This window comes from Mus caroli, unplaced genomic scaffold (assembly GCF_978045245.1).
Source record: "Mus caroli unplaced genomic scaffold, Mus_caroli_1 scaffold_3, whole genome shotgun sequence".
Classification (NCBI taxonomy): domain Eukaryota; kingdom Metazoa; phylum Chordata; class Mammalia; order Rodentia; family Muridae; genus Mus; species Mus caroli.
In genome coordinates, this window is record NW_028227258.1 from 78,036,279 (window position 1) to 78,062,649 (window position 26,371).

General features: G+C 46.7%; 1 protein-coding gene across 2 annotated transcripts in view; it reads left to right on the forward strand.

The window, feature by feature from the left end:
- The window catches only part of Tmem131l (transmembrane 131 like), a 142,224-nt gene that overhangs the window by 195 nt on the left and 115,658 nt on the right, over positions 1 to 26,371 (forward strand). For both annotated transcript variants that reach the window (XM_021157333.2, XM_085835807.1), the window contains exons 2-3: positions 568 to 638; positions 8,233 to 8,276. In XM_021157333.2, the coding sequence (XP_021012992.1) occupies positions 568 to 638; positions 8,233 to 8,276 (115 nt within the window). The remainder of the gene's footprint in view (positions 1 to 567; positions 639 to 8,232; positions 8,277 to 26,371) is intronic.

A 26,371-nucleotide genomic window follows, 5' to 3' on the forward strand; every position in this document is an offset into this window, starting at 1 on the left:
TCCCCGCCGCCCCGCCCCCCCCTTTCTTTTAGGGAACTGTTGAAATCTGTGAGGGTTCGCGGAGGAAGGGGACTCGGGCGGCTGGGGAAGACGGGCTGCTGCAGCCCTGCGACCGCAGCGTCCCCTCGGCGGCTCTAGGCCGGGCCAGGAGCGGGCAGCGCGGGGCTCAGGGACCGCTAGCCGCGCACGCCCCGGAGCCTTTGTGCGCGGGCCCCTGCGCCCCGGGCGCATCCCCCGCTTTGTGTGGCGCGCGGGTGCCTCGCCGCGCCCGGCTTCCTGCAGCTTTGTTTCCCCCAGCCCGGTGGCTTGGGGGTCGCCGTGCTTGGTGCGGCGGCCTCATGCCCTGGTCTTGACCAAGCCCGCACGCCCTCATCTTCTGGACCCCGGGGTCGCCGGCTGGGCATTGTATTTGCATCCTCGGCTCACCCCTCGGGTGGCCTGCCCTGCGAGGGGAGAAGGAGACTTGTTTGGGGGCAGGCGGTTGGCACGAGGGGACGGGCGAGGAAACAGGAAGCGTTTCTTTGCCGTGCATTACAAACGCGGTGTGTTTTTTTGGTGTCCGTGCAGCGTTTGAGCCCTTGCCGAACGTGGTGGAGCTGTGGCAGGCAGAAGAAGGGGAACTCCTGCTGCCCACTCAGGTGAGGAGGACCAGTGACAGGGCGGGTGTGGGCGTGTGAGGGACGAGAGGCCTGGAGGTTGCTGGCTTTCCCCCCCCACAAGTGGCACAGGAGCGCTCGGGTCACTTTGCAAGGCAAATAAACGGTCGTGCCGAGCCTGAACACCTGGCAACGGTGGCTCTTCAGCCTGGCTCCCGCGCCATGTGACAGGGTGTGAGTCAGGGCCGCCCCAAGTTCAGAAGGTGGGTGTCCAGGCCACCTCAGCAGGGTTGTGTGTCTCACAGCCTTGCGCCTGTCTAGTGGCGACTTCCTTGGCTCGTTAGTGGGCCAGGGTGGGCGGAGGACTCGCTTCTGGGTCTCCACGGCAGTCTCTAAGCAGTCGGGTGTGGTGTGGAACACAATGGGAATATTGATTTCATAAATGTTAGTGAGTGGTACTTGCCATTAGCCTAAGTAGCTTTGGGATGAAGAAGTGACTTTAAAGGAGTATAATCTTGGAATTTCTCCAAGTGTCTTTAATTCCTGTTAGAACACACCCACTTAGGAACCTGAATTTCAGGTTTTTTCATCCCCCTACGATGATATAATGATTACATGTGGAAAAATAATTGCTAACGTTTTATTGGGAATCTGTAGCATAGAGGGCTTCAGGCTGCAACGGATGTGGTACTGCAAAGCTTTTGTCTTGAATTGCATGTTTCAGTTATGCAAGAAATTCTCACTGACTTGCAAAAGGGACCCACTTAAACATAATTTTGAAAACATAATCTTGATGACTGTTTTTCACCAGCAGTGTAGTAGAGACCCCAAATGCATTTGGGGGGTGTGTGTTTGCAGTGATAAGAGAACATTAGGCTTGCCTGTTTAAATTGTTTATTGCTTCCCTTGCTGGTAGCAGCATTAAAATCAGGATGTTGAATTCTAACTTCTCTGCAGTCTCTAGGTTTACTGTTTCTCCCTCTCACTGAAGCAGCAACAGTGCTGGCTTTGAGATATTTGGAATATTCATTTTGACCAGGGCCAATGAATAACAGCTTACAGGCAGAGGTGATTTTTCAGAGACACTTCCCCAGCTCTTTCAGGAAGGCCAGCAGGCTCCAGGAGACCCACCCTTTGAGAATAAGCTCTACTAGCAAGTAGTCCTTCTTTCTCCTAAACGTATATTCCCAAATGGATGTTTAACCCTTGATTCTAAATAATACATCTGTTTTGAAAAGAGAGGAAATAAAAACCAAAACCGAAAAAAAAAAAAAACCCACAACAACAAAAGTCTCAAAGCCAAAATCAGTTGTAACTTTAACTGAGACCCTACACTTAGCACTTGGTGTGTTTACTTTCAATAGTCCTATTTGTGAATATCAGTTGCTTAGCAGTAGCACGAGCGACCTTTGACCCAGAGAACTCGTCCTTGTGGGGGCTTCCCTGTGCACTGTAGTGTGCTGAATATCATTCCTGGTCTTGGTACCTTGGATGCTGTGACGCTTTGACTATAGTCATGACACACACTCTCTCTCTCTCCACACTGGGTGTTTGCTATTGTTTTAAAATAAGGTCTTGCAGTGCTGACTCAGAGTCCTCCACTCAAGCCATCCTCCTGTCTCATCCTTGAGTTAGCTAGAGCTACAGGAATGCATGTCTTCCCTTGGACCTGGCTCCAACCACCAGTTTTACCAAGTGAGAGTGTCTCCCAAGTGTCCCAGGAAGCAGAATTCCTGGGGGCAAGATTTACTGATGTGCCTTTGCTTTGGGGCTCAACTGAAGCCTCTGTGTCTTAACAGGGCAGCGATGGAGGCAGGAAAATAAATGATGGTCAGTCTTTGTTTCTGCTTGTGTGGAAGATAGACTGTGCTCAGGAAGGGAAATGTCAAGGCCCGTGGTGACATTAATTACATCATTTATAGGCTTAAAAGTTATCTTATAAAATGTCCAGTTTCTGGCTGGATTTTCCTTATGTGCAAAAATCATAAAAATGGTTAGGATTCATGCCTTTAATCCCAGCACTTGGGAGGCAGAGGCAGGCGGATTTCTGAGTTCGAGGCTAGCCTGGTCTACAGAGTGAGTTCCAGGACAGCCAGGGCTATGCAGAGAAACCCTGTCTCGAAAACAACAACAACAACAACAGACCCCAAAAACCAAAAACCAAACTGTTTAGGATTGAGAATGTGACACTCCAGAATACTCACCACAGTGACGCTGAGAGCTAGGGTGTTTTAATCAACATGGAGTGAAAGTGGACGTGGTGACCGTCTGCATGTATCATCTCTATGTGTGTGCCCTTTAGATACTGTGCCACTGTGGTACACTGCCTGGGCAGGGAGGAGGGGTGTGTCTCTTAGATACAGAGTGTTCTAAAGAAGGTCACTTGGAAGGAGTTCTCTTCAAAGAACTTAGAATTATTTTTCAAAAGTTTTCATGTGTATGTCATAAGAGTCTGGAGAATATTTATAGGTGTCATGTAAATCTTACACCTTCCATTCAGGAAGGCCAGAAAAGCGCTTTGGAGCCTAAAACTTGTCAGTGAGAGGTGAAGTTGGAATGCCAAGGTGTAGTGTTCAATGAACAATAGATTTGCCCAATATTGATTATTTATAGTTACTTATTTGGAAGTGTTCCTTTTTTTTTTTTAAACTTTTTTTTAATGGAACTGTAAGTGTTTAACAACTTGTTATTCATCATTCATAAAACAAAACAAAACAAAACCATGGCCGGGTGTGGTGGTGCCTTTAATCCCAGCATTCGGGAGGCAGAGGCAGGCGGATTTTAGAGTTTGAGGCCAGCCTGGTCTACAAAGTGAGTTCCAGGACAGCCAGGGCTATAGAGAGAAACCCTGTCTCTAAAAACAAAAACAAAAAAACAAACAAACAAACCAAAAAAAAAAAAAAAAAAACCCAAAACCATGAAGTTGTTCAGTGGTGGTGCATGCCTTTAATCCTAGTATTTGGGAGGCAGAGCCAGGTAGATCGCTGAGTTGGAGGCCAGCCTGGTCTACAGAGCAAGTTCCAAGACAGCTGGGGCTATGCAAAGAAACCCTGTCTTGAAAAACCAAAAAGGAAGAAAGAAAAAAAACAAAAAACAAAAAAATCAAAAAAACCTCGAACTGACTTGTTACAAGCTGCCGGACTATCTTGTCTCTAGGTGTCTAGGTTTGTGTCCTGATGAGTCCCACTTAGCCTGTTAAGTCACCCTTTTTTGTTGTTAGAGGTTGAACCCAGGACCTTGCATGTGCTAAGCACATGCTCTAGTCTCTGGGCTGTATCTGGGCCCAGCATACCTCTTTTTTTGTCACCAGTTTTCTCACCGGCAGAGTAGGGTATTTATGCAACTTAATTTCAGAGGAGCTCCGGGGTGCTTGTCATCTTGGTGGTTTCTTTGCCAACTCATAAGCTTGGTCATGGAAAACATAAACACTTTCCCTTGCTGAAGGGGCTGCACCAGGGCAGATAACTCAGTATGATGGGCTCTGTGGTTAAGCTGATATTGATGTTATTCGTGTGTGTGTGTGTGTGTGTGTGTGTGTGTGTGTGTGTTAGTGTGTTAGTGGCCTAAGGATGTGCCTCAGCCTTGTACAAGCTAGGCAACTGGTAGCAATGAATTATGTCCCCCAGCCCAGTTTATGTATTTTTGTTATGTAGTCACCTGTTAGGAAATTATTTGGTATAGTAACACAAAAAATTATTTATCTGTCAGAATGAGAGGAAAGAAAAACCCATTTGACTTTATTGTTAGAGTTACACACACACACACACACACACACCATTATCCAGGACCCTGAATCCAAAGTGGTGGTGGTGCAGAAACCACACAGACTTTTTCCTTAGCTGTCCAGTGGTAGCTGCATTTGTATAAGATAACACGCTTTGTGTGCCTTACTGATCCACATATATACGGTGATATTCCTTTGACCTGCTCTGGCCTTTGGGGTCTCCGGCAGTCTGACTGTCTCTTTCTCTTGTCACTCCTCTGGGACTCTCCCTCCAGGCTGGTGCTGGGTCTGCTGAGCCCGGTGTGTTGTCTGTAGTGTGAACCATGGATGCCAACTCTGGCATGCAGGCACTTCGTGGCTGGGTCCCTGCTGAGTCTTAGATTGCCATGCTATGGCCGTCATCTCCTTTCTGAATTTCCTGTAGCGTTTTGATAACCATGTGTGCCTTGTTGTCCCTACTGATGTTTGAGGGCTCTGCTGTGGCCACAATATGTCGTCGGCATTCAACAGTCACCCATGATGCCTTTGGAGGAGAGGAGGTTGTCATATCTGGCCCCACTTTTTTATCCATGAAGTTACTCAAGTCCTAAAGATGGCAGATGGAATGCCTAAGCGTTCACTGTCCTGTTATTGTGAGAACCACATTTGGGGCAGTCCCAGTCTGCTTGGACTCACTCATGACTGCCCAAGAGCGGAGATGAAGGTGCTGGGCCCGGCATGGGACCTTGGTGGGATGGGTGGGCCAGCCCGGCTCGGGGCTCTGACACCTGTAAAAGTCATTGAGCAAACACCGAACACTGGGATAGCACAGTGGAACGTTCCTGACTTAGGGATGAAGAAGAAAACTTTGTCTTTAAAAATACCATGTCTTGTTGAGTTTCTCCACTCTTAAGTCTGAGAGTATGGATAATAGAAATTGACAGAAAGTTAACCAGAACGGTACAGTGAACATGTGCTTATTTGTTTGTTTTTTAATCCCAGGTGCAGCATTATGTAATACCTGCAACTCTGGTCAGTGAATCATTAACTAGTATTTGGAAAGCTAGAGGTTTATTTTTGGCTTAATCTCTTTTTGTCAATATTGAAAAATAATGACTAACTTGGGTTGAGAACTGTCTGCATCGTTTAAGTGCCGTGTGGGCTTCACTCATATCTATATCCTATAGAGTGTGAAGTGTTTTGCCTGGCTTTATACCTGAAAGACAACGAGGTCTGCTGCAGGTAAATAAGTCACCTGCTGCAATAAGAAAGTAGCTGTGCTGGATTTGAACCTGGGATGTGTTTAGCTCCAGGGCCCACACTTTTGGCGGAGATATTATGTTTCAGTATCCTCTGACAAGTACTTTGGTGGTGATAAGAGTCTATGTTACAGGGAAGTAACTTCATGTTCTATTTTGATCCAGAGAAAGTTGCTTAGAAGTTTTCAGAAAGCCTGAGAGCTATTAGCATCTCAGAGACAGCTGGGTTGCACTAAGCCTGCTGGCCAGGCTCTGTTTCAGGTGCAGATGGTGTTACAGTAAATCAAAACACCTGCCTGAGTGGACCCTGCAGTCTGAGTGAAAAGGTCCCTGTCTGTTGCTTTGAAAAGATCCGTGAGCCTTCCCTTAAAAGCAGCATGGGATTGCAATAGCCAGTACAAGGGCCCTGGGGCATGGGATGGGTAGGAGGAATAGAGAAGATTTGGTCTTGTTCTTTGAGCAGATGAAGCTGGTGATGCCTGGGACGGCCTTCAAGCGCTTAAACTAAGACTGGAGAAGAGAGGCCAGTGTCTCCCAGAGGGTCACTTACGGCCTAAGGCCAGAAGGGGCCCTACCCTGAGCATTACTCGTAGACAATGTAGTTCAGTTTCTACTGTGACATTTTAAATGGCAGCCAGAGCCTGCTGGTCTGGAGGGAGGGTACGGGTGTGTCAGGGCCAGTGCGGGGCTGGGCGGACCCTTCCTGAAAGGGTTTGGAGTATAGCTCCTGAACACTGCGGAGCTCTTGGAGCATGTTCTGTTTTGTGAGACAGGGTCTCACTGTTAGCCCAGTCTGGTCTGGAAACCTTCCACCCTTTTGCCTCAGCCTTTGGGTCACCCTCAAGTACTGAGCAGGGAGGGACACTGAAAAGGGGCATGCACTGGTGGGTAAGGAGTGCCGTGCAGGAAGATTGGTGTTGTATTGATGCTTGCAGAATGGAGTGGCATAGCACAGCAGAGAGCCCTGTACGTTGTGGCAGTGCAGGCCCGGGTATTTCTGGGGGGCCAGTGGGCAGAGTGGAGGAGAGTGGACAGATCTGGATTTCCTGTTGGAGGGTTTACCTAGGGGTCAAGCATTGTGATGGTGCTCTCAGCAAAAGTGGGGCTGGCTCGAAAGAGATCAGAAGCGTCTCTGCAGGCACTCCTGACACTGAGTTCACTGGGGAGTGGAGCTTGAGTCAGTGGAGGTCCTGGCATTTGGAAGTAAGGCCAGTTGTAAGCAATGTGCCATGCCTGCAGAGTCACTGCTGTGACTGGTTGCCAGGCTTGGTGTAGTGTAGAGCAGAGTTCGCCTTTGAGGCTTGAGGTTTGCCTTGGAGAAAGATGGGCATTGGTGGAATGTCTGCAGTGTGATTGAGAGATGGGGCGGAGGAAGCAGTCTTAGCCTTGCAGGTTCAGTGTGGATTAACGTGCTGAAGTGCTTGTTTTAAAAGGTTTAGTTACTTTTATTTATTTGTGTGTGAGGTTGCCTGATGCACAGAGAAGCCAGGTGTTATAGGTGGTTCTGAGCTGCCTGATGTAGGTGCTGGGAACTAAACCCCAGCTCCTCTGGAAGAGCAGTTATGGTTCTTAATTACTGAGCCATCCCTCCAGACTCTAACATGCTGAAGTTAAAGTGCAGAGGACCCTGGGAAGAGACAGGAGAGGCCAGACGGTCAGCTGTCCCTGGAGTAGAGGGGCCAGAAATGGCCAGCTGGTGAGTCAGGAGCCTGGAAACTATGAGGAAGGGCCATGCCACTTGGGCTGTACCTGGTCTGGGCACCGTGGGTGCCTAACTGGACTTGGCTTTGTTACATCTCTACCCTGCTGCTGTTTCAGTTGCCTTTCCTCCTGACATACGTGGAAGAGCTTTTAAGGTGGTGGTTACTTAGTTTACAAAATTAGCAGCCTTTTTATTGCTGTCAAGTATAACATATTCATTAATAGAATTCTGAGCTAAACAATGTCTTCTTAAAATTTAAATTGCTATTTATTTATTTTTGGAGACAGGGTCTCACTATGCAGTCTTGCTGACCTCAAATTCACTATGTGTACCATTCTGTACCAGCTTAGGCCCCTCGTACTATGACTAAAGGGGGGGGGTACACCACTATGTCCAGCTAAACAATATGCTTTCTGCACTTGGGGGCTATAGCATCCAACTATATCTTCTATGATTCAATTTAAAATGTTAAAAGAGGCTCTTGCTATGATATCGAAGTTGTTTTGAAATCATGCGTGGGTGGTGTTTTTAAAGCAGAAGGTTATTTACTTAACGTGAGTGTCTAAGAGACCACTTCTCAGTTTATGGCTTTAGATTGCCATTATAACATCCTTTTCAAGCAAAGGATTTTATTTTTATTTGTGTCTGTGTGTCTATATGTGAGTATGAGTATGTAGATGTATGTGTGGTGCCCACAGAGGCCAGGAGTGGGCATTTAATCCCCAGAGGGTAGAGCTACAGGTGCTTGTGGGTTGCCTGGCGTGGGTACTGGGAAGCCAACCTGGGCCCTCTGGAAGAACAGTAAGCATTTTTAAGCACTGGCTCATCTCGGCAGCCCCCGGTACAGCAGCGTCATAAAGCTCTGGTGCCTGTTGTGCCAGTCACTCGTAGGCATTCGCTGCAGCTCATCACGACACTTTTGGTGACTGTGTTTCTTTGAAACGGCTATTAATGGATGTTCTCTTACTACAGGGCGATTCTGAAGAGGATATGGAGGAGCCTTCTCAAGAACAGAGGTAAGGAAAGCAAGGGCATTGCGGGCCAGACATCTGAAGTCTACATATGTGTCTGTGTGTGTGCTTAATACCATCTCTAATGTTCCTTTCTCTTTGACTGCTGTGTAGTCTACACTCTTTAATTGTTAATCTGATTTGGCTTTAAAATGATGCAGAAAGCTGTTGGCAGTACTCTCTGGTTTACTGCACAGCCTTGCTTTTTCCCATGGTGGACTTAGGCCTTCCCTCTTGTTCAGAAACATCTGTTGAGGTCACACTCTGCATGGTGCTGAACATAACACAGCAAGCATGGCCTGTATTGCCTTGTAGGGAGGGTGGCAGTCAGTAATAAGTATGCTGAATTAGTAGCCTGGTGGTGGTGGTGCACACCTTTAATCCCAGCACTAGGGAGACAGAGGCAGGAGGATCTCTTGAGTTTGAGGTCAGTCTGGTTCGTGGAGCTAGTTCCAGGACAGCTAGGGCTACACAGAGAAACCCTGTCTCGATGTCTTTAAAAAAAAGAGCTGAATTAAGTTCTTTTCCCTACCAGTTTGTTTTTTTTTCTAATTTTTATTTGTTTATTTAGTTTGGTGTATTGCTGGAGATCAAACCATGGGCCTTGTGCATGTTACATACTACCTTTTTCTTCTTAATGAGAAATAGCATTTTTTTTTCCCCTACATTTGGAAACAGGGTCTTCTGTAGCCTGGGCAGTTTAGAACTTGTTCCGTAGCTGGCCTTGAACTTCCGAAGTCTCTGCACTCTGGGTGCTGAGGTGCTGAGGTGGTGCTAAGGTGCTGGGGTCAGATGTGCACACCATCACACACAGTTCAGGGCAGTCTCTTTCTGTCAGTTTTCTTTTTTCAGGTCACATTTATTCTCTTACTGGTGCATGAGACAGACAGCATGTGCCCATCACCATGGTGTGTATGGAGAGATTAGAGGTCAGCTTGAGAGAGTGGGCTCTCTCCCACCACCGTGAGGGGCCTGGGGACTGAACTCTGGTTGTCGTGAATAAAAGTGATGCTGTTACCTGCTGAGCCATTTCACAAGCCCCTTTGTCAGGTTTCTATCAACTTAAAGGCATTAGATGGCACGTGTGTGGCTATGTCAGTATGTGCATGCATGAGGTGTGTGTAGTCTGTAGATTTGCTTATAGAGAGTAAAGCGGAGTGTTAGTAAACCAGTCCCACCTCCAGCGCTTATATTTTACTCCAGCTTTTGTTGTGTCTTTTTCTCCTCTTTCCATGAATGGCATAGTTTATTCGCATTGAGATATTCTAGAATACAGAGAGGTCAAATCCATTTTCTATGTCATTTATTTCATTAAAAAAATTATGTTTGCTGCCTCCTAGCACTTGGGAGCCAGAGGCAAGCCAGTCTCTGTGAGTTCAAGGCCAGCCAGGGCTACCTAGAAAGAGGACTCTGTCTTAAAACAAAGCAAAAACAAACCAGAAAGAATGGTTGCTACACACCCTGCCTGGTGGTGACTTTTTCGAGCTATAATTCACGTACCATCCTGTTTACTCATGTTTTAGCCTGTTCCCAGTTGTACAAGCATCAGAGATTTAGAACTTCTCTGTCCCCTCAGAGCACCTTCCCCTTCAGTGTCAGCCTTGCGCCTCCGTAGCCAAGGTTTGCTGTTGCATCCGCCTGACGGTACCTCATGCTGCTGGTGGCCGTCAGTCCAGGATTTTGCTGTTATTTTGTCTCCGCTTTGCTTTTAACCTACTTTCTGACTTCCTTCCTTCCTTCCTTCCTTCCTTCCTTCCTTCCTTCCTTCCTTCCTTCCTTCCTTCCTTCCCTCCCTCCCTCCCTCCCTCCCTCCCTTCCTTCCTTCCTTCCTTCCAGCTTTTAGGGATTGTTCCTGGTTTGTGAAGATTATAATATGACATGGGGGGCGGGGATGCTCCTCGTAGAGGGCCTTCTTTGTGTCCATTTCTAGAAATGCAGATTCTGGAGTTGTAAGAATTACCTCAGTGCCGTGCTGTGTGATGGGTAAATAGTCACCGACCCATGTATGAACTGCTCATTGGTGACCTACTGCAAAGTTGTTATTGCTCAGTTGTTTTTTAAAACTTCTTCACTCCAGTTTCATATCTTGTGACTCTAAAAATAAATGTTTGAATTAGACCTGGTAGCATTTGCCTATAACCTGAGCACTTAGGAGATAGAAACAGGAGGACCAGGAGTTCAAGGGCATCCTTGGCTACATTCTCAGTGTGAGGCCCTCCAGAACTACATAGGACCACATCTTTTAAAACCAAAGTCAAACCCTAAATGCACCAAGACTTGCTTTAGAATAGATGAAGATTTATACAAAAGGCACAGAGATACAGAGAGAGGGCTTGCATAATTGTCACGCAGGATGCCCTGTTGGCACTGCTAAGGTTTTCTAGTATTCTGGTACATTTGTCGCCTTGAAGCCAACACTGGTCTCTTACTCTGACCCAGGTTCTGGACTTTGTTTGAATGTCGTTAGTGTTTCCTTTGCGGGGCTGAGGCATCTGCAGCCTGCCTGAGTTCTCAGTGGGAATTCAGCGAGTATGCTGCTCACCGCTTACATCAGTGTATGGATTTGTATGCTGTGTGCTAATCAGCTAATCCAACGTTCCTCGCCTGCTAAGGGCCCCTGCTTTTGAGTCTGACCTTGGGCTCATGGGCTTTGGGTCCCGGGATCCCTCGTGAAGTTTTAGTACCTTCTTGGGCATAGTTGTTTCTCAGTTTGTCGGAGCTGCTTCTCCAGTTCTGATGACCTTTTGAGGGGGTTAGGTAGTTTGTATAATGTCCTTGAATTTCAGTTTGTCTGCTGATTTTTCTCATGGCTGAGTCCCCTAGGGTGTCAGGAGGAAGGCCATGAAGACAAGATGTCTTGCCACCCTGTCACAGCTTGGGAGGGGATGTGGCAGTGCCACTTTCTGCTTCGATTCTGGGTTGGTCTTGCTGTCTGTCAGGGTTCCCTGCTGTGAGTTCTTCTCCCCGCCTCTTCTCATTCCATATTCTATGAGGCAAATTTACTGCATAGAATTCTGGTGCATCATTGCAAATTGTTTGGAATTCTTTCTGTGTAGATTTGCTTCTTCTTGTTTATGTATCTAGTACTTCATGTGAGTATTCATGCTCTGGGTACAGCCCAGCACTAGGGTTCCCTTCTGCTTTCATGTCATTATTGTTAATCTTATTATGAAGTCATTAGAATCTCTTTATGCCTTTCAATAGCCTTTTTAAAAAAATAATTTAATGAGCTGCACCATAATACCAACTTTTAATGATAGATGGACTTGAAGCCAATTGAGCTGCCTTTATCAGTTCAACAAAACCATGTGTTTCTGCCTTGATGTCCTAGAGCAGCTACCACTATAACAACCTGAGACTAGAGAAATAATCTTGACCGTGAAACAGTCTGCTTTATGGGAAAGCATGGTTGGTACTGCCCTGGAGCACTAGAGATGCACCGCCAAGGCTGCTTGAGGTGAGGCCTGACCAGGTCGTGAGGCCTCCAGAGCAGCTTGCCTGTTACCTCACTCTCCAGTCGAGGAAGCTGTCAGTGTAATTGGCCTTGGTGACAATTTTGTTTGTGTTATCTTGACTTCATCTTCTGTGGAAGCTCTGTAATTGTGTTTGGTTGGGAGCCAGGAGTGCACTATTTGAAAACTCTCTACCTTCCTCCTCCCCAGCCCTCCTCCTCCCCTGGGTGTTCTCAGATAGCAGCAGCAATCTACTTTGCCAAGAAAGAAAGATTGCTTTGGGAGATGATGAGAGCGAGCGAACCAGAGCAGGTCCAGCCCTTGCTTGAGTGAAGGCGCGCTGGGAGGCCGGCCTGGCTCCCTGGTACACATCTCTTTGATGAGCCTTTTTGGAGCACAGTAGTATTTGATAGGATCTGAAAAGTTTTAAGAATTGCTGAGGAATGAATAATGTTGTTATTTTAGCTTTAAAAAGAATTATAGAAATCACAAACACTGCCTGGCTAGGGACAGTGTGTGTGGAAGGGTCTCTGTTGGTGATAATTTGTACCATGCTGAGCATAGAACCCCAGCCTGGGCTCTACTCCTGAGCTCTAGACTGAGTCCCTTTTGATTTTTAGGATGTATTTTTATTGGCCTAGGAGCAGCAGCGAACATGGTGCTGAAGCATCTTAAAGCCAGTCAGTTAATGGCAGATCCTGGGAGCTGGAAAACCACAAGACACTGGTGACCTTTCAGCAGCTGAGGGTCCAGTTGTTGGCAGAAGCCACAAATCTTGAGGGAAGTTTCCATTGAGTCTACAGGGGATCCCTCGGCTCCAGGCCTGCTGGGAAGGGAGCTGCTTTTCACTACTCTGCTTGCCTTCAGAAAGTTCATCTTTTGATAGGGTCTTACTTGGCGCCTGGGGCCCATTGAGGACATTCCTGTCATCCTTCTTTGACAGCTTTCCTGTCCTTTTGCAGTTCTTCTCTCTTGCTCCCTGCACCTTGTCACTAAGGTGCACCCCAGCCACTTAACCTTTATTTTGTTGTGATATATACGTGTATATATACGTGTGTGTGTGTGTGTGTGTGTGTGTGTATGCATGTATATGTATATATGGAAAACAGATTGCACCTTCTGCTTAGAGGTCTCAGTGTGCACCGATACCTTTCTGTTATCTTAGCTGCTTTAAAGCTAATATGTCCTGAACTGAGCTCCTGGGCTCTTTCTTGGGCTCTTCCTTCAGCTTCAAGCTCTGGGTGAAAAGAGCATGCACACTGGTCTAATACTATTGTTAGCATGCTCTATACAGCAAGGTACAGGGGGAGGGAGAGAGGGAGGACGGGCGGGCGGGTCCGTCTGTTCGCTCTTTTCATACCCTCTCAGGATCAGCAGCCTTTGATGTGGGGCACAGCTTCAGAGCCTTCTGCCCCTCTTCAGCCAGGTCTTCATGTTCCCATCCCAGTGATGTGTCGAGTCCTTCCTCTTGACATCAGCCTGTTTTGGGGCCACATTACTGACTCCCAAGCATGGCACAGGCACAGAAGGTCACTTGTGGTTCAGGGTCTTTCCCCACATTCTCATTTCTCTCCAGCCACATGGCGGTGTGTCCTCTCTGCCTCATCCTCCCTTCCTCCCTCCCTTTACTCTGGCTACGTCCCTGAATGGTGCTGCGTATAGCACTCTGACATTAGTGTTAACACAGGGTGCTGGCTCCTTGTGGAAACTGCGTTTTGTGGTACCCAGGGGCCAACTGAATACTCCTCCTGTTGATTGCTCAGTTCCAGACTCAGTAACTTGAAAAGCTGCTAGATTCTATACTACAAGAGCATGCTTTTGAACATCAGTCTTTTAACTCAAGTACTGTGTTTAACGTGTTCTCCATATCCAAGACTAAGTCAGTCATTGCTGGCAAAACTACAGCTTTAGTACCCGTGTTAGCGGTTGTGGCTTCACAGTGAGCCGCTGCAGTTGTCAAATGGTTCAGGGAGCTGTCCATCAGGTCTCTGTCAGTGTAAAGGTCCTCCGTGCCTTACACGAGGCTGGGGCACAGGGAATGCTGCAAAGTGAATGAATTTCGACATGGTCTTCATGGCTTTAACATGAGGGTTTTCTTTGTAATCAGTCTTGTAGTTTATGTTTTCTTAATATACAATATAGGCTTAACACGCTTCGTGGTGTATATTAGAACTGTTCTATAATCACAAAAACCTTCAAAAATATTTTAAAAATTCATGTTGTGAAATTTTTAGCAAAGTTTTACTCATTTATATAGTTATTATCTTTAATTGAAATTAAAAATCACGTCTACTGGAATTAGCCTTTCACTTGCTGTTTCTAGCTATTTAAATACATCTTTCTATAGACTGTTGCAGTGGCTAGTTTTGTGTTTATTTGCGAGTTTATACTGAGTAGTTGAACCTTCAGTAGTGCCATATCACATAATTTTTTAATCCTCCAAGAATTGTCAAGTGTTATTCTGTAATAAAAATAGGCAAGCCCCTTCATTAGTGTCAGTGGCTCCTGAAGGAGCAGCAGGAGAGTTTGGCATTGTATGAAAGTGGTGAGTGGTCAGTCAGGTCCCGTGGGAGCCATGCTGCCCTGCCTCCAGATGGGCTACCTTTCGAGCAGTGATTTAGCTCAGAACTAAAAGGCTCCGCTTGCGCCTCTGAGGCTGGCTGGTTATTTATTGCTACAGGATGTAGTGTTCAGTTGCAGAATCTCTTCATGGGGCCCAGTTAGTAGATGGGTCTTCTGCAACGAGAGCCAGGCAGAGGCACAGCCCAGGCAGACAAACCCTTGGGACTGAAGCCTACATAGGAAAGGCTTTGAGAAGAGAACTGAGGCAAGAGCTAAGGGACAACCGTGAGTAAGGGAGACAAGGGTTATTGGTAAGCGGTGGAAACCCAGATTTCAATGTCTCTGGAAAATCACAGCTCTACAGAGGGCTGAACTGATGGACGCTTTGATGGTGTGAGGTTGCTGTTAGGCGGAGGGTATTGTGATTTGAATTGTTCTACATGGTGTACCAGCGGGCCCCACTGACATCACAGCGGCAGCACTGATTAATTCTGCAAAGGTGTTCCATGCTTCTTGTTGCTTAAGATAGTAGCACAGCCTGGGATTTTCATACTTAAAATAATTTCCCAAGGCAGTATTCTCTGTCTGGGAACACCAACATTAAGATAATGGGGTCTCCTGAGAGCTCGTTACTCTTTTAAATGAGTTGTCATCAAATTATTAGTTTGCTGTTAAGGGTTTTGCACATGCGAAATCTGAGAGCAATAGTGTCTGGCCACCCCACCCCCAACACACGCCATAGGAAAAGAATGTTGTTACAAATAATTGCTATGGTCTAGACGGTATTTCACAGATGCTGGAGTTAGGAACTCTGCCTGTTCCTCCATAGGACCTGGGTTTGATTCCCAGCCCCCATATGAGCTTATGAGCATCTTCAAGTCCAGTTCCAGTGGACCCCAGGCCGGGGTACCAGGCACACACTCGTGTACAGACATGTAAACAAAACACCCGTACTCATAGGACTAAGAACAAATTGTTGGGAATTACCAGTTATTTAAAGATTATTCCTGTTCTCCAGAAGGCAGCCTTATGTGCTTTTGGTGTTCTCTTGTCTAAGGTAAGCCTTCCTCAGATAGAGAAACAGGTCCAGAGAGCTTTCCTACTTTTCATCTCTCTCAACTCTGTTTTGTTCAGGGAGTGACTTTGAGTGACGTGCTTCTGCCAGGCCATTCTCCTACAGGCAGCAGGTCTGCCCTGTGAGATGCTCTGAGATACCCAGCACTACATTTGCAGGGCGTTCGTGAAGTGTGGCCATCATGTGTGGTTCTAGGCTGACCACATGCAGTATGCATAGAAGATAACTCATGTCATTCCTCCCACACTATCTACTCAGCTGTGAATGCTACCTGCATTGCCATCTAAGCAGCTGTCCAGGGATAGCTAAGACAGATGTGTGCAGTAGGAATGTTGATGAAGTCTTCTGGGCTGATGATTAATCTTCAAGAAACAAAACAAAAGGCTAAAAACTAAAACTAAATTCAGTTAGTCCATTAAAATCGGATTTAAATAATTGCCGTGGTACTGTACTATGTGGTTTACAGATTATTCTCAAATGGATTATCCATAGATAGGCAGGTGGATATGTGGTAATAATTCTTCTTATTTTGTAGATGAGAAAAGTTGTTCCTAATCCTAAAATAAGGTAACAGGTCTGTGGAAGCAGAGGACAGACATGATGCACAAATGTCACACAAGAGGCCTCTCTCTGTGTACACCGGTCTACCCTGGTGTTGAATGCAAAGGAAGATAGGTTAGAAACCATTTTCCCCCTTGGATATACTGACAGTGTGCCCCTGTGGGACAAAGCTGTGTCCAGGATTGAGTTGTGGATGCACTTCAGTTCTTTAGATAGTTCTTAGGAAAACCCCTGGAAAATACGAGCCTGGCTCTTCAGATTATCCCAGAGTTGGATCTTTTAATATTCGGTTGGTTCTGAACTTTAATTTTATACTTTTGCTCAATTTTAACCCTCCATGGATGTTCTGCTGTGTCCTTGAATAATCTGGAAAATTTAAACATGGCTTAGTAGTACACGAGGACTTTGCAAACCGCCGTGGTGTGAGAGAGAAGATGAGTTGTCTGTTGGCTTGCTTTTTAGCCTAGTGATTATTTTCAACAGTAAGGAACAGAAAACCCTGACTCAGCCAGCTCTAACAATGAAGAAAGCATTTTGTCACCTAACCAGCTGCCAGGGGCAGGGTGGCTCCGGTGTTGTTCACTCAGCGGGTTTCTTTCTACCTGCTTGTTTTGCTGTGCTCAGTGGGCTCCTATCTGCAGGCCTCGTACAGAAGGGCGGGTTAAAACAACCCCTGTCTGGTGCCTCTTTCTCAGTAGCATCCCTAGGCACCCCTTGCATCTCCAGGTCACCCTCACTGGCCTAGGGAGTGGGGAAGCGGAATGATTAACCTCAAAGCAGGGTTTAGTCACAAGGGGGTTGTGGTCAGTACCACAATCAGGGCTCTGCCCAAGTGAGAGCAGGGGCTGGACAGTGAGAAGCCAGTAGCATCACAGCCTTACAAGGGAGGGACCGGGGCCAAGTGTGGAGCGAACCACCCAAGGCAGTGCTTCTTGAGGGTAGACCTTCCTGCAGACTCAGCTTTACCTGGGAACTTGTCAGCCAGCTGAGTTCTCAGACCCCACCCAGGTCTACTGAGTCAGAAGCTCCAGGGGAGAGGCCCAGCTGTCTGTGCTAAGGAGCCCTCTGGGTGAGTCTGATGCAGGCTCCAGCTTGAAGAGTGTTGGTCCAGGGTGAGACATCTAAGAGATCGCATTTCAAAATTACTTTTGTTGACGATTAAATAATGAGAAGCAGAGGTGATCTCGTAGGGTCAAACAGTAGGTAGAAATTGGGAGATAGAGGTTGTTACTCAGTCTTGCCTGTCATCACTGGCTCAGGGTTTAGCAGACCAAGCATGCTTTCATATTCTTTTCATATGGTATCCAGTTGTGCCAGTGTGAGCCTGGTGTTCAGCATGCCTTGGCATACTGGTGAACAAGTGGGTTAGGCTCTGGCATGGTAGCTTCCAGCTGAGAACTGAGAACCTTTCTCAAGCAGTCTGTTTGTTATAAAGGAAGGGTATCTGGTAGAAAACATTGGCCTGATAACAGAAAAAGGCTCAGTTATTGAGTGGGAGTGGCTCCTCAAAATCTAGGGCAATGTGTATGCCCAGGCTGTCTGCTATGACATGTGGCAAAGTTCAGGCTGTGTGTACGAAAGAAGCAATGCGGCAGGGAGAATGTTGGGGTGTATTAGGTAAATGTTGGAGGTGTTCTAAGAACTCTAAGAAACTGGGGTGGGTCAAATCAATACAGGAACCATTCACACTACAGGGACTAATGTATTCCCACATCTGTGTCTCCCTCCTCCCCCAGCCCCACCCAGTGACTCAGAGTGTCAGGAACTTGGATGGTACTGGGGCAGGCTGGGGCCCAGAGGAGGCAGCTGGGAGCCACAGAGAAGCAATAACATTGAGACAAAGGCTTATCATGTGTAGTTATATGGGAGAGGGGACTCCCCAGCTAAGCTATATAGACTGGGAATTCCCTGAGGTTCCTCTGTGCTACTGTAGGGACATTTGCCAGATGAGGGGGGCGAATAGAGTAGGGGAGAAAGAAAGGGAACTGAGCTCAAGTGTGCCGTGTTAATTTTCTAGGACTGATGTCAGGAAGTACCACAAACTGGTGCTTAGAACAGTAGAAATGTATGCTGTCCAGGTCTGGCGATCAGAGGCTTGGTGCAGGTGCTGACAGGGTGCTGGTGCTCCTTCTGAGACATGCAGGGGTCCTTCTTGGCATCAGCTGGCTGGCAGCTGCATTGCTATGCTCTCTGCCTGTATCCCCTCATGTCTGTTGTTTTGGCAGGATGACCACACAGTTTAACTCGTAGCCAGGGATAACTTATAAGACTTTGTGAGTATCCACTTGCCTTGCCTTCTGTTCCCCATCCCTCCCTCCCTCCCTCCCTCCCTCCCTCCCTCCCTCCCTCCCTCCCTCCCTCCGTCCCTCCCCCCATACTCCGGAGCTCACAGGAAATAATTGTTTGGTCCTGGCTTGTGCTCAGTCACAGGCAGGTTGTATGGCTCCACTTCAGCTGGGCAGGCACTCCTGAGCATTTTCTAGGCAAAAAGTGAGTGGATCTTCTTTCTGAATTCTTCCTTTGTGTATCTGTTGAAGCTTATGCAAAGAAAATGACAACAGATTGTGAGCGCTGAACAACTCTGTGTGTGTGTGTATGTGTGTGTGTGGTGTTAACTCTGAGAAATTAAGAGGGAAGGTTTAGGCATTTATCAGCCCACTCCTCGGCATACACAACCCACAGCCTTTTCTGTGGTCTCATCTTTCAGAATTCTAATTAAAGAAGCATGGTTTGAGTTCAGGGTTAGCTGACTTGCTCTTTACCTACCTAGAGCCCACATAGATCCTGTGGGCCTTTGCTTGTTTGGCAGAGGGTCCTTTTATTGTTTCCTGGAAAAGGTTGAATCCTAGAGGTGAGTCTCCACTTTCATGCATTTAAATGACAATTACCCAAGGGTGTTACAGTGCTGTCCACAGGGAATAGCTGCTATTGAGAGTTTTAAGTACTTCGTATGGAAGTCTGTTTTCAGGTGGACAAATGCCACATCCAAATTGCCTGTTAGTTGGACTTTCATGTAACTTAATTAGCAGCTTTGTGTTTGGGGAGAAGCTGATCTCTGATCCTGAAATTGGTTCCGGGTGGGGTGGCATAATTCCTGGGTAATTAAGTGCCTTCACAGCACCTACTCTAGTCATTAGAGGTCTGCAAGGTTGGAGGCAGAACTGTGAGAGATGGAGAAAATGCTTTTTCTCTTGTCCTTAATCTTTTAATCCATTTAACCTGGGTTGTAAAACAAGGCTTATTTTAATTAGAAAGTATATTTAGGGGCTTGGAAGAGGTTTCATTAATTCACCACATTTGGGTTCTAGTCCTAATTGCTTACTTTGCACAGTTGAAGGCATCCTAGGTATGGAGGCTTAGGGCCCAAGTTCTTACCAGGTTACCAAGTTCTTAGAGTCTCACTGCAAACCAAAATTCTAGGTTAAGAAATGAGCCTAAAGCCCAGGCAGAAGCATGGCAAAGTGAGTTGTATTTAGTTCAGGGATGTGACCTGGGTCTTGCCTTTGCAGATTTAAGAGCTATGATGCCAGCTTGTGGATTAGGGCTCCTGGCGGATGGGTTGGGTGTCAGTAGATTGGACTCCAGAGTTTAAGGCCTGCCTCACTTAAATACTATTTACATTTCCTTTTTATTTCCTCTGGAAAAAGACATTGTTAAGAGACTCAGCATCCAGGACAGCCAATAGAAGCAAAGGGGAAGAGTGTGGGAGGCAGGCTAGGGAACTCAGTGGTAGAGAGGAGAACAGGCGGGTAGGATTTGGGTTGCATGGTTGTCCCCCCCCCCCCCCGCCCCGCCAATGCCCTTTAGGGATGCTGACCACGTAGGTAGGGATCCCCGTGTTAGTCCAGTGAAATTCCCACTCTCTCATGATGTTGTTTTCTTGGTGATTTGTCTCTCTGTGGGCCCGTCAGTAAAAAGAACTTGTATTCATGTAAGCATGCTCATGGGCAGCTTGGAGTGTGCTGTCATCTTAGCCATTTGATTCTGCTTTGTGTAGGTTGTGCATTTATTTTTATCACCATTGTGTCATGAAAGCCCTCTGCACACTTGACATAGTCTCTCCATTGATTTTCAGAGGTACCCTCGTAGAGTGTGATTTTACTTGAATTATCGTTGTTTTGGTGCCGAGGATTGGACTTTGTGTGTACTAATGCACTGGTGTGCTACAGAGCCACAGCTCCAGCCCTGGCCGTTACTACGCTTTTCATAACTTTTCTTTGAGTTGTAGTAGGTAGACTTTTTTTTTTTTTTTTTTGGAGACAGGGTTTCTCTGTATAGCTCTGGCTGTCCTGGAACTCACTTTGTAGACCAGGCTGGCCTCGAACTCAGAAATCCACCTGCCTCTGCCTCCCGAGTGCTGGGATTAAAGGCGTGCGCCACCACGCCCAGCAGTAGGTACACTTTTAGGACAAGAAAGTTACTTAGTCTTTGTGACTTTTCTAGCCTGCTTTGGTGATTTTTTTATAAAGAGATAAAATAATAATAGTAATAATAATAGTAATATAAGCACTGAGCACTGCATCTTAGGCACTGTGCAGAGCAGTACATAAGTACTGGCAGGCCTTTTTCTTGGGGATCTTTTGGAGGCGGTTACCGTGGGCTATCTGTTGCAGCACATCAGCAGATATGCTGGCCTTTGAAAACAGGAGCTCATCCTGCTGGGTTAGGAAACTGTTAGCATACTTCCTACTGGGAGGAGTGGGTCCCAGCTCAGACATCCTTCCCCTTTGTGGGGGGTTTCTGGTCAACTGTCCTCCTAGAGTCACTAGCTTCTAATCCATACTTAAGCAAAGGCCTCATGGGCCAAAATGGGCTGAATCTGTTCCTTCCCCATAATTTGAAATGCTATTTATTTTTTATTTTGTATTTTTTGAGAAAAAGAAAAAAAAAAACCCAGTGCTCAGACTGGCATTGAACTCACTGTGTAGTTAAGGGTGATAGAGAACTTTTGATCTTCCTGTATCTACCTCTGAGGCGCTGGGGCTACAGGCATGGGCTAACCATGCCCAGTATGTGTACAATTTTTACCATAACAAGAAGCACATATTCCTTTTGTAACTCACCAAACTTTATTCTTAAATTAATGTATTAAAAAAAATTGCCCCTGCATCTCGGGTCTTGTGTGTTTCTCCTCACTTGATGCTCATAGTCTCAGGAAGCAGATAGCTCAGTGGGTAGAAATAAATGCTTGCCATGTATATTATTTTTGTTGCTGTAATGAAATGCTATGAACAGCAGCCACTCACAGAGAGGAGTTTGCTTTGCCTTAGGCTTCCAGAGAGAGAGTCCCTAATGGCAGGAGCTTCAGTGATTCCCTCAGAGGCAGAGGCTTAGGGCTGAGACTGCCGTACAGAGAGGAGACCATCAGACTGTCGCTCACCAAGGCAGTCACTAGTGTCCGCAAGTGCCTGGGACAGAAAGTGGGGTGGTGCTATAAACCATCAAGCCCACCCCCAGTGACGTCCCTGTCCAGCAGCACTGTGCCTCTCTAGACAGCACCACCACCCGCCAAAGATGGAAGGTTCAGCTACATGAGCCTGTGGGGAATGCTCCTCATGCAGGCTCTTCAGGTCTGACCACATGACCCCTGAAACTGCTGCAGAAAGTTGTCCTGACCTCTGCATGTACACTGTGCCATGCCACCCTGACCAGCGTGCTAATAATGATAATAAACTGGCATAAGAAAGCAGAGCTCAGCTGGAAAATGCGGATAATGAGGTGAAGATTCTGGCTAGAAGACTAACATCAGACCCCGTTTCTGGTTGTTTGTCTAAATATTACCTTACTCCATTCGTTCAACCTTTCAGGACATGAGACTGCCTGAGCCTCATTTCGTGCTGCTTGCTGAGAGCCTCAGATATGAAAAGATCGTTCTCTGAGAATTCTTCTCACAGATGCAAAAGGCTTAGGGCTGAGGACTCAAGGACAGTAAGGAAGCCACCAAACTGTGTGTTTCACATGTTCAGTCATGAGTGTCAGAGCAATGGTATGAACATTGCTCCTTCCTCTTCCTGCCTCCTCCTCCAGCCTAAGATGACGGAACAGAGGTCTAGGTGATGTCACCTAAGATGAGGAACAGAGGTCTATAGGTACTGTCACTTAAGATGAGGGACAGAGGTCTATAGGTACTGTCACTTAAGATGAGGGACAGAGGTCTATAGGTACTGTCACTTAAGATGAGGGACAGAGGTCTATAGGTACTGTCACTTAAGATGAGGGACAGAGGTCTATAGGTACTGTCACTTAAGATGAGGGACAGAGGTCTATAGGTACTGTCACCTAAGATGAGGGAACAGAGGTCTATAGGTACTGTCACCTAAGATGAGGGAACAGAGGTCTAGGTGCTGTCACCTAAGATGAGGAACAGAGGTCTATAGGTACTGTCACCTAAGATGAGGGAACAGAGGTCTAGGTGCTTTCACCTAAGATGAGGGAACAGAGGTCTAGGTGCTGTCACCTAAGATGAGGGACAGAGGTCTATAGGTACTGTCACCTAAGATGAGGGAACAGAGGTCTATAGGTACTGTCACCTAAGATGAGGGAACAGAGGTCTAGGTGCTGTCACCTAAGATGAGGGACAGAGGTCTATAGGTACTGTCACCTAAGATGAGGGAACAGAGGTCTAGGTGCTGTCACCTAAGATGAGGAACAGAGGTCTAGGTGCTGTCACCTAAGATGAGGAACAGAGGTCTATAGGTACTGTCACCTAAGATGAGGGAACAGAGGTCTATAGGTACTGTCACCTAAGATGAGGGAACAGAGGTCTAGGTACTGTCACCTAAGATGAGGGAACAGAGGTCTAGGTGCTGTCACCTAAGATGAGGAACAGAGGTCTATAGGTACTGTCACCTAAGATGAGGAACAGAGGTCTAGGTGCTGTCACCTAAGATGAGGAACAGAGGTCTAGGTACTGTCACTTAAGATGAGGGACAGAGGTCTATAGGTACTGTCACTTAAGATGAGGGAACAGAGGTCTATAGGTACTGTCACTTAAGATGAGGGACAGAGGTCTAGGTGCTGTCACCTAAGATGAGGGAACAGAGGTCTAAGTACTGTCACCTAAGATGAGGGAACAGAGGTCTAGGTGCTGTCACCTAAGATGAGGGACAGAGGTCTATAGGTACTGTCACCTAAGATGAGGGAACAGAGGTCTATAGGTACTGTCACCTAAGATGAGGGAACAGAGGTCTAGGTGCTGTCACCTAAGATGAGGAACAGAGGTCTATAGGTACTGTCACTTAAGATGAGGGACAGAGGTCTAGGTGCTGTCACCTAAGATGAGGGAACAGAGGTCTAAGTACTGTCACCTAAGATGAGGGAACAGAGGTCTAGGTGCTGTCACCTAAGATGAGGGACAGAGGTCTAGGTGATGTCACCTAAGATGAGGAACAGAGGTCTATAGGTACTGTCACGTAAGATGAGGAACAGAGGTCTATAGGTACTGTCACCTAAGATGAGGGACAGAGGTCTAGGTACTGTCACCTAAGATGAGGAACAGAGGTCTAGGTGCTGTCACCTAAGATGAGGGAACAGAGGTCTAGGTGCTGTCACCTAAGATGAGGAACAGAGGTCTAGGTGCTGTCACCTAAGATGAGGGACAGAGGTCTAGGTGCTGTCACCTAAGATGAGGAACAGAGGTCTAGGTGCTGTCACCTAAGATGAGGAACAGAGGTCTATAGGTACTGTCACGTAAGATGAGGAACAGAGGTCTATAGGTACTGTCACCTAAGATGAGGAACAGAGGTCTAGGTGCTGTCACCTAAGATGAGGAACAGAGGTCTAGGTACTGTCACTTAAGATGAGGGACAGAGGTCTATAGGTACTGTCACTTAAGATGAGGGAACAGAGGTCTATAGGTACTGTCACTTAAGATGAGGGACAGAGGTCTAGGTGCTGTCACCTAAGATGAGGGAACAGAGGTCTAGGTGCTGTCACCTAAGATGAGGAACAGAGGTCTATAGGTACTGTCACCTAAGACGAGGGAATAGAGGTCTAGGCACTGTCATGTAAGATGAGGGACAGAGGTCTAGGCACTGTCACCTAAGATGAGGAACAGAGGTCTAGGCACTGTCACCTAAGATGAGGAACAGAGGTCTAGGTGCTGTCACCTAAGATGAGGGAACAGAGGTCTATAGGTACTGTCACCTAAGATGAGGAACAGAGGTCTAGGTGCTGTCACCTAAGATGAGGAACAGAGGTCTAGGTACTGTCACCTAAGATGAGGGACAGAGGTCTAGGTGCTGTCACCTAAGATGAGGAACAGAGGTCTAGGTACTGTCACCTAAGATGAGGAACAGAGGTCTAGGTGCTGTCACCTAAGATGAGGGACAGAGGTATAGGTGCTGTCACCTAAGATGAGGAACAGAGGTCTAGGCACTGTCACCTAAGATGAGGGACAGAGGTCTAAGTACTGTCACCTAAGATGAGGGACAGAGGTCTAGGCACTGTCACCTAAGATGAGGGACAGAGGTCTAAGTACTGTCACCTAAGATGAGGGAATAGAGGTCTAGGTGCTGTCACCTAAGATGAGGGACAGAGGTCTAAGTACTGTCACCTAAGATGAGGGACAGAGGTCTAGGTGCTGTCATAGATTTGCATGTATCACAGCATTGCTAATGACATAAACTGGGAAAATGCAGTGTTAAGGTGCAGACACTATTGTAAAGAACAGGGGGAGGGTTTTTCGTTGTGTTTTTGTTTCTTATTTAAAGTACAACTTAGCTCTAGGAAGCAAATTAAAATGTCTGTGATGATGCTGGTGGCTTATATTTAGTTTGGAGGTGCTGCACTATGATTAAATACATTAAAATGCGCCCCCCCCCCCTTTAGTTCATCTTCAGTTTAAAAATAGAAATTTGGGTCTTGAGATGATTCCTCAGGTTAAGGCGTTTGCTCCCAAGCCTCACCAGCTGAATTGCTTCCCAGGTCCCACAGGGTAAAAGGAGAGAACCAACCCCTGCATGTTGTCCTCTGGCCTTCACGTGCATGCACTGCCTTCTGTCTTGTCTGCCACCCCAGCCCCTGTGCATGTGTCTCTGTCTCTCTCTGTCTCTCTCTGTCTCTCTCTCTCTCTCACACACACACACACACACACACACACACACACAGGCAGTAAATGTAACAGTTTAAAAGTAGTTTATTAAAAATTTGAATTTCAGCTGGGCAGTGGTGACGCACACCTTTAATCCCAGCACTTGGGAGGTAGAGGCAGGAGGATTTCTGAGTTTGAGGCCTGGTCTACAGAGTGAGTTCCAGGACAGCCAGGGCTACACAGAGAAAGAAACCTGTCTTGAACCCGCCCCCCCCCCCAAAAAAAAAGTTGAATTTCAAATAATCAATATAGTTTCTGTTAATGACTGCCGCTGTTTTTAATTAGATTTGCAGAAAGTACTTTGAATCCTTGGGTTAAAGAATATCTCCAGGTGGTGCTTTAAATACCTCAAATCTGTCAAATCTTCAAGAAAACAGCCATTAGAAGGCAGTATGGGGAAGGGAGTCTCTCAGTAGAAGGGTATTGGCTAGCATCTTGAATCCCTGGCTTTGGTCTCCCACACTGCAGAAAGAAAACAACAAAAAGCAAGTCCAATGGAAAGGATACAGTGGAAATGATACACTAGTTTCACAGTTGCTAGAAAGGCCCTGAACATATTGCTCAAATCAGTAAGTTATAAACCTTCACTGTGCTCAAAGAGGGAATATGGTTTTGAGAGAACCCGGGGCTTTGGCTACTATAAAGTAAGGTGCAGCTGTGAATGGAGTTTCTGTCTAGTTCTTTTTACCTACACCGTTTCTGGCTTTGTCGTTTTTGGCTCTGGTGATGAGGTGGAAGTGGGAAGTGGCTGGTGAGTTGGGAAGTAGCAAATCACAGGCTGGGCTAAGTGACAGCTGACAGACAAGGAGAAATAGGGAGCAGAAATGAGAACTGAGCCAGGGCCAGGGTTCCTTTCCCAGGAGCTCTGTGGCTGTGGGCTGGCCTGTGTGCAGGTGGGTATACAGTGACTAACTGGGGCAGGACATTGTTTTCCTACCTGAGGCAGGGTTGCAATGCAGTGACTAAGGTTTACATGTACCCTAGGCTACTCGGCCTTGACTCTGACATCGGCTTATCAGTTGGTGACAATCTGCTAAGTCTTTCTGTGCCTTTGTTTCCCTTTCTCTAAAACAAGAGTACTGTACTGTTTCTGTGGAGTCTATAAAATTGTTCCTGCAGGAGTTGTGATTGGCACTAAATATCAGTGTGTGTACTCTAGAAAGAGCCCACTTGTGAGAAGTTCCTGAAGTAGAGTAAACTTATCCCACTGTGTTTAGAATGGGAGCCATCTCCTTAATATACAGCCAAAGATTAGCAAGTGTCCAATAGTGCACCTGTATGGACAGTAGCATAGTCACATACTCAAACAGTAAGCATGCTCATTATATTGAATTCTGTTCAGGAAAAAATTATCTATGCA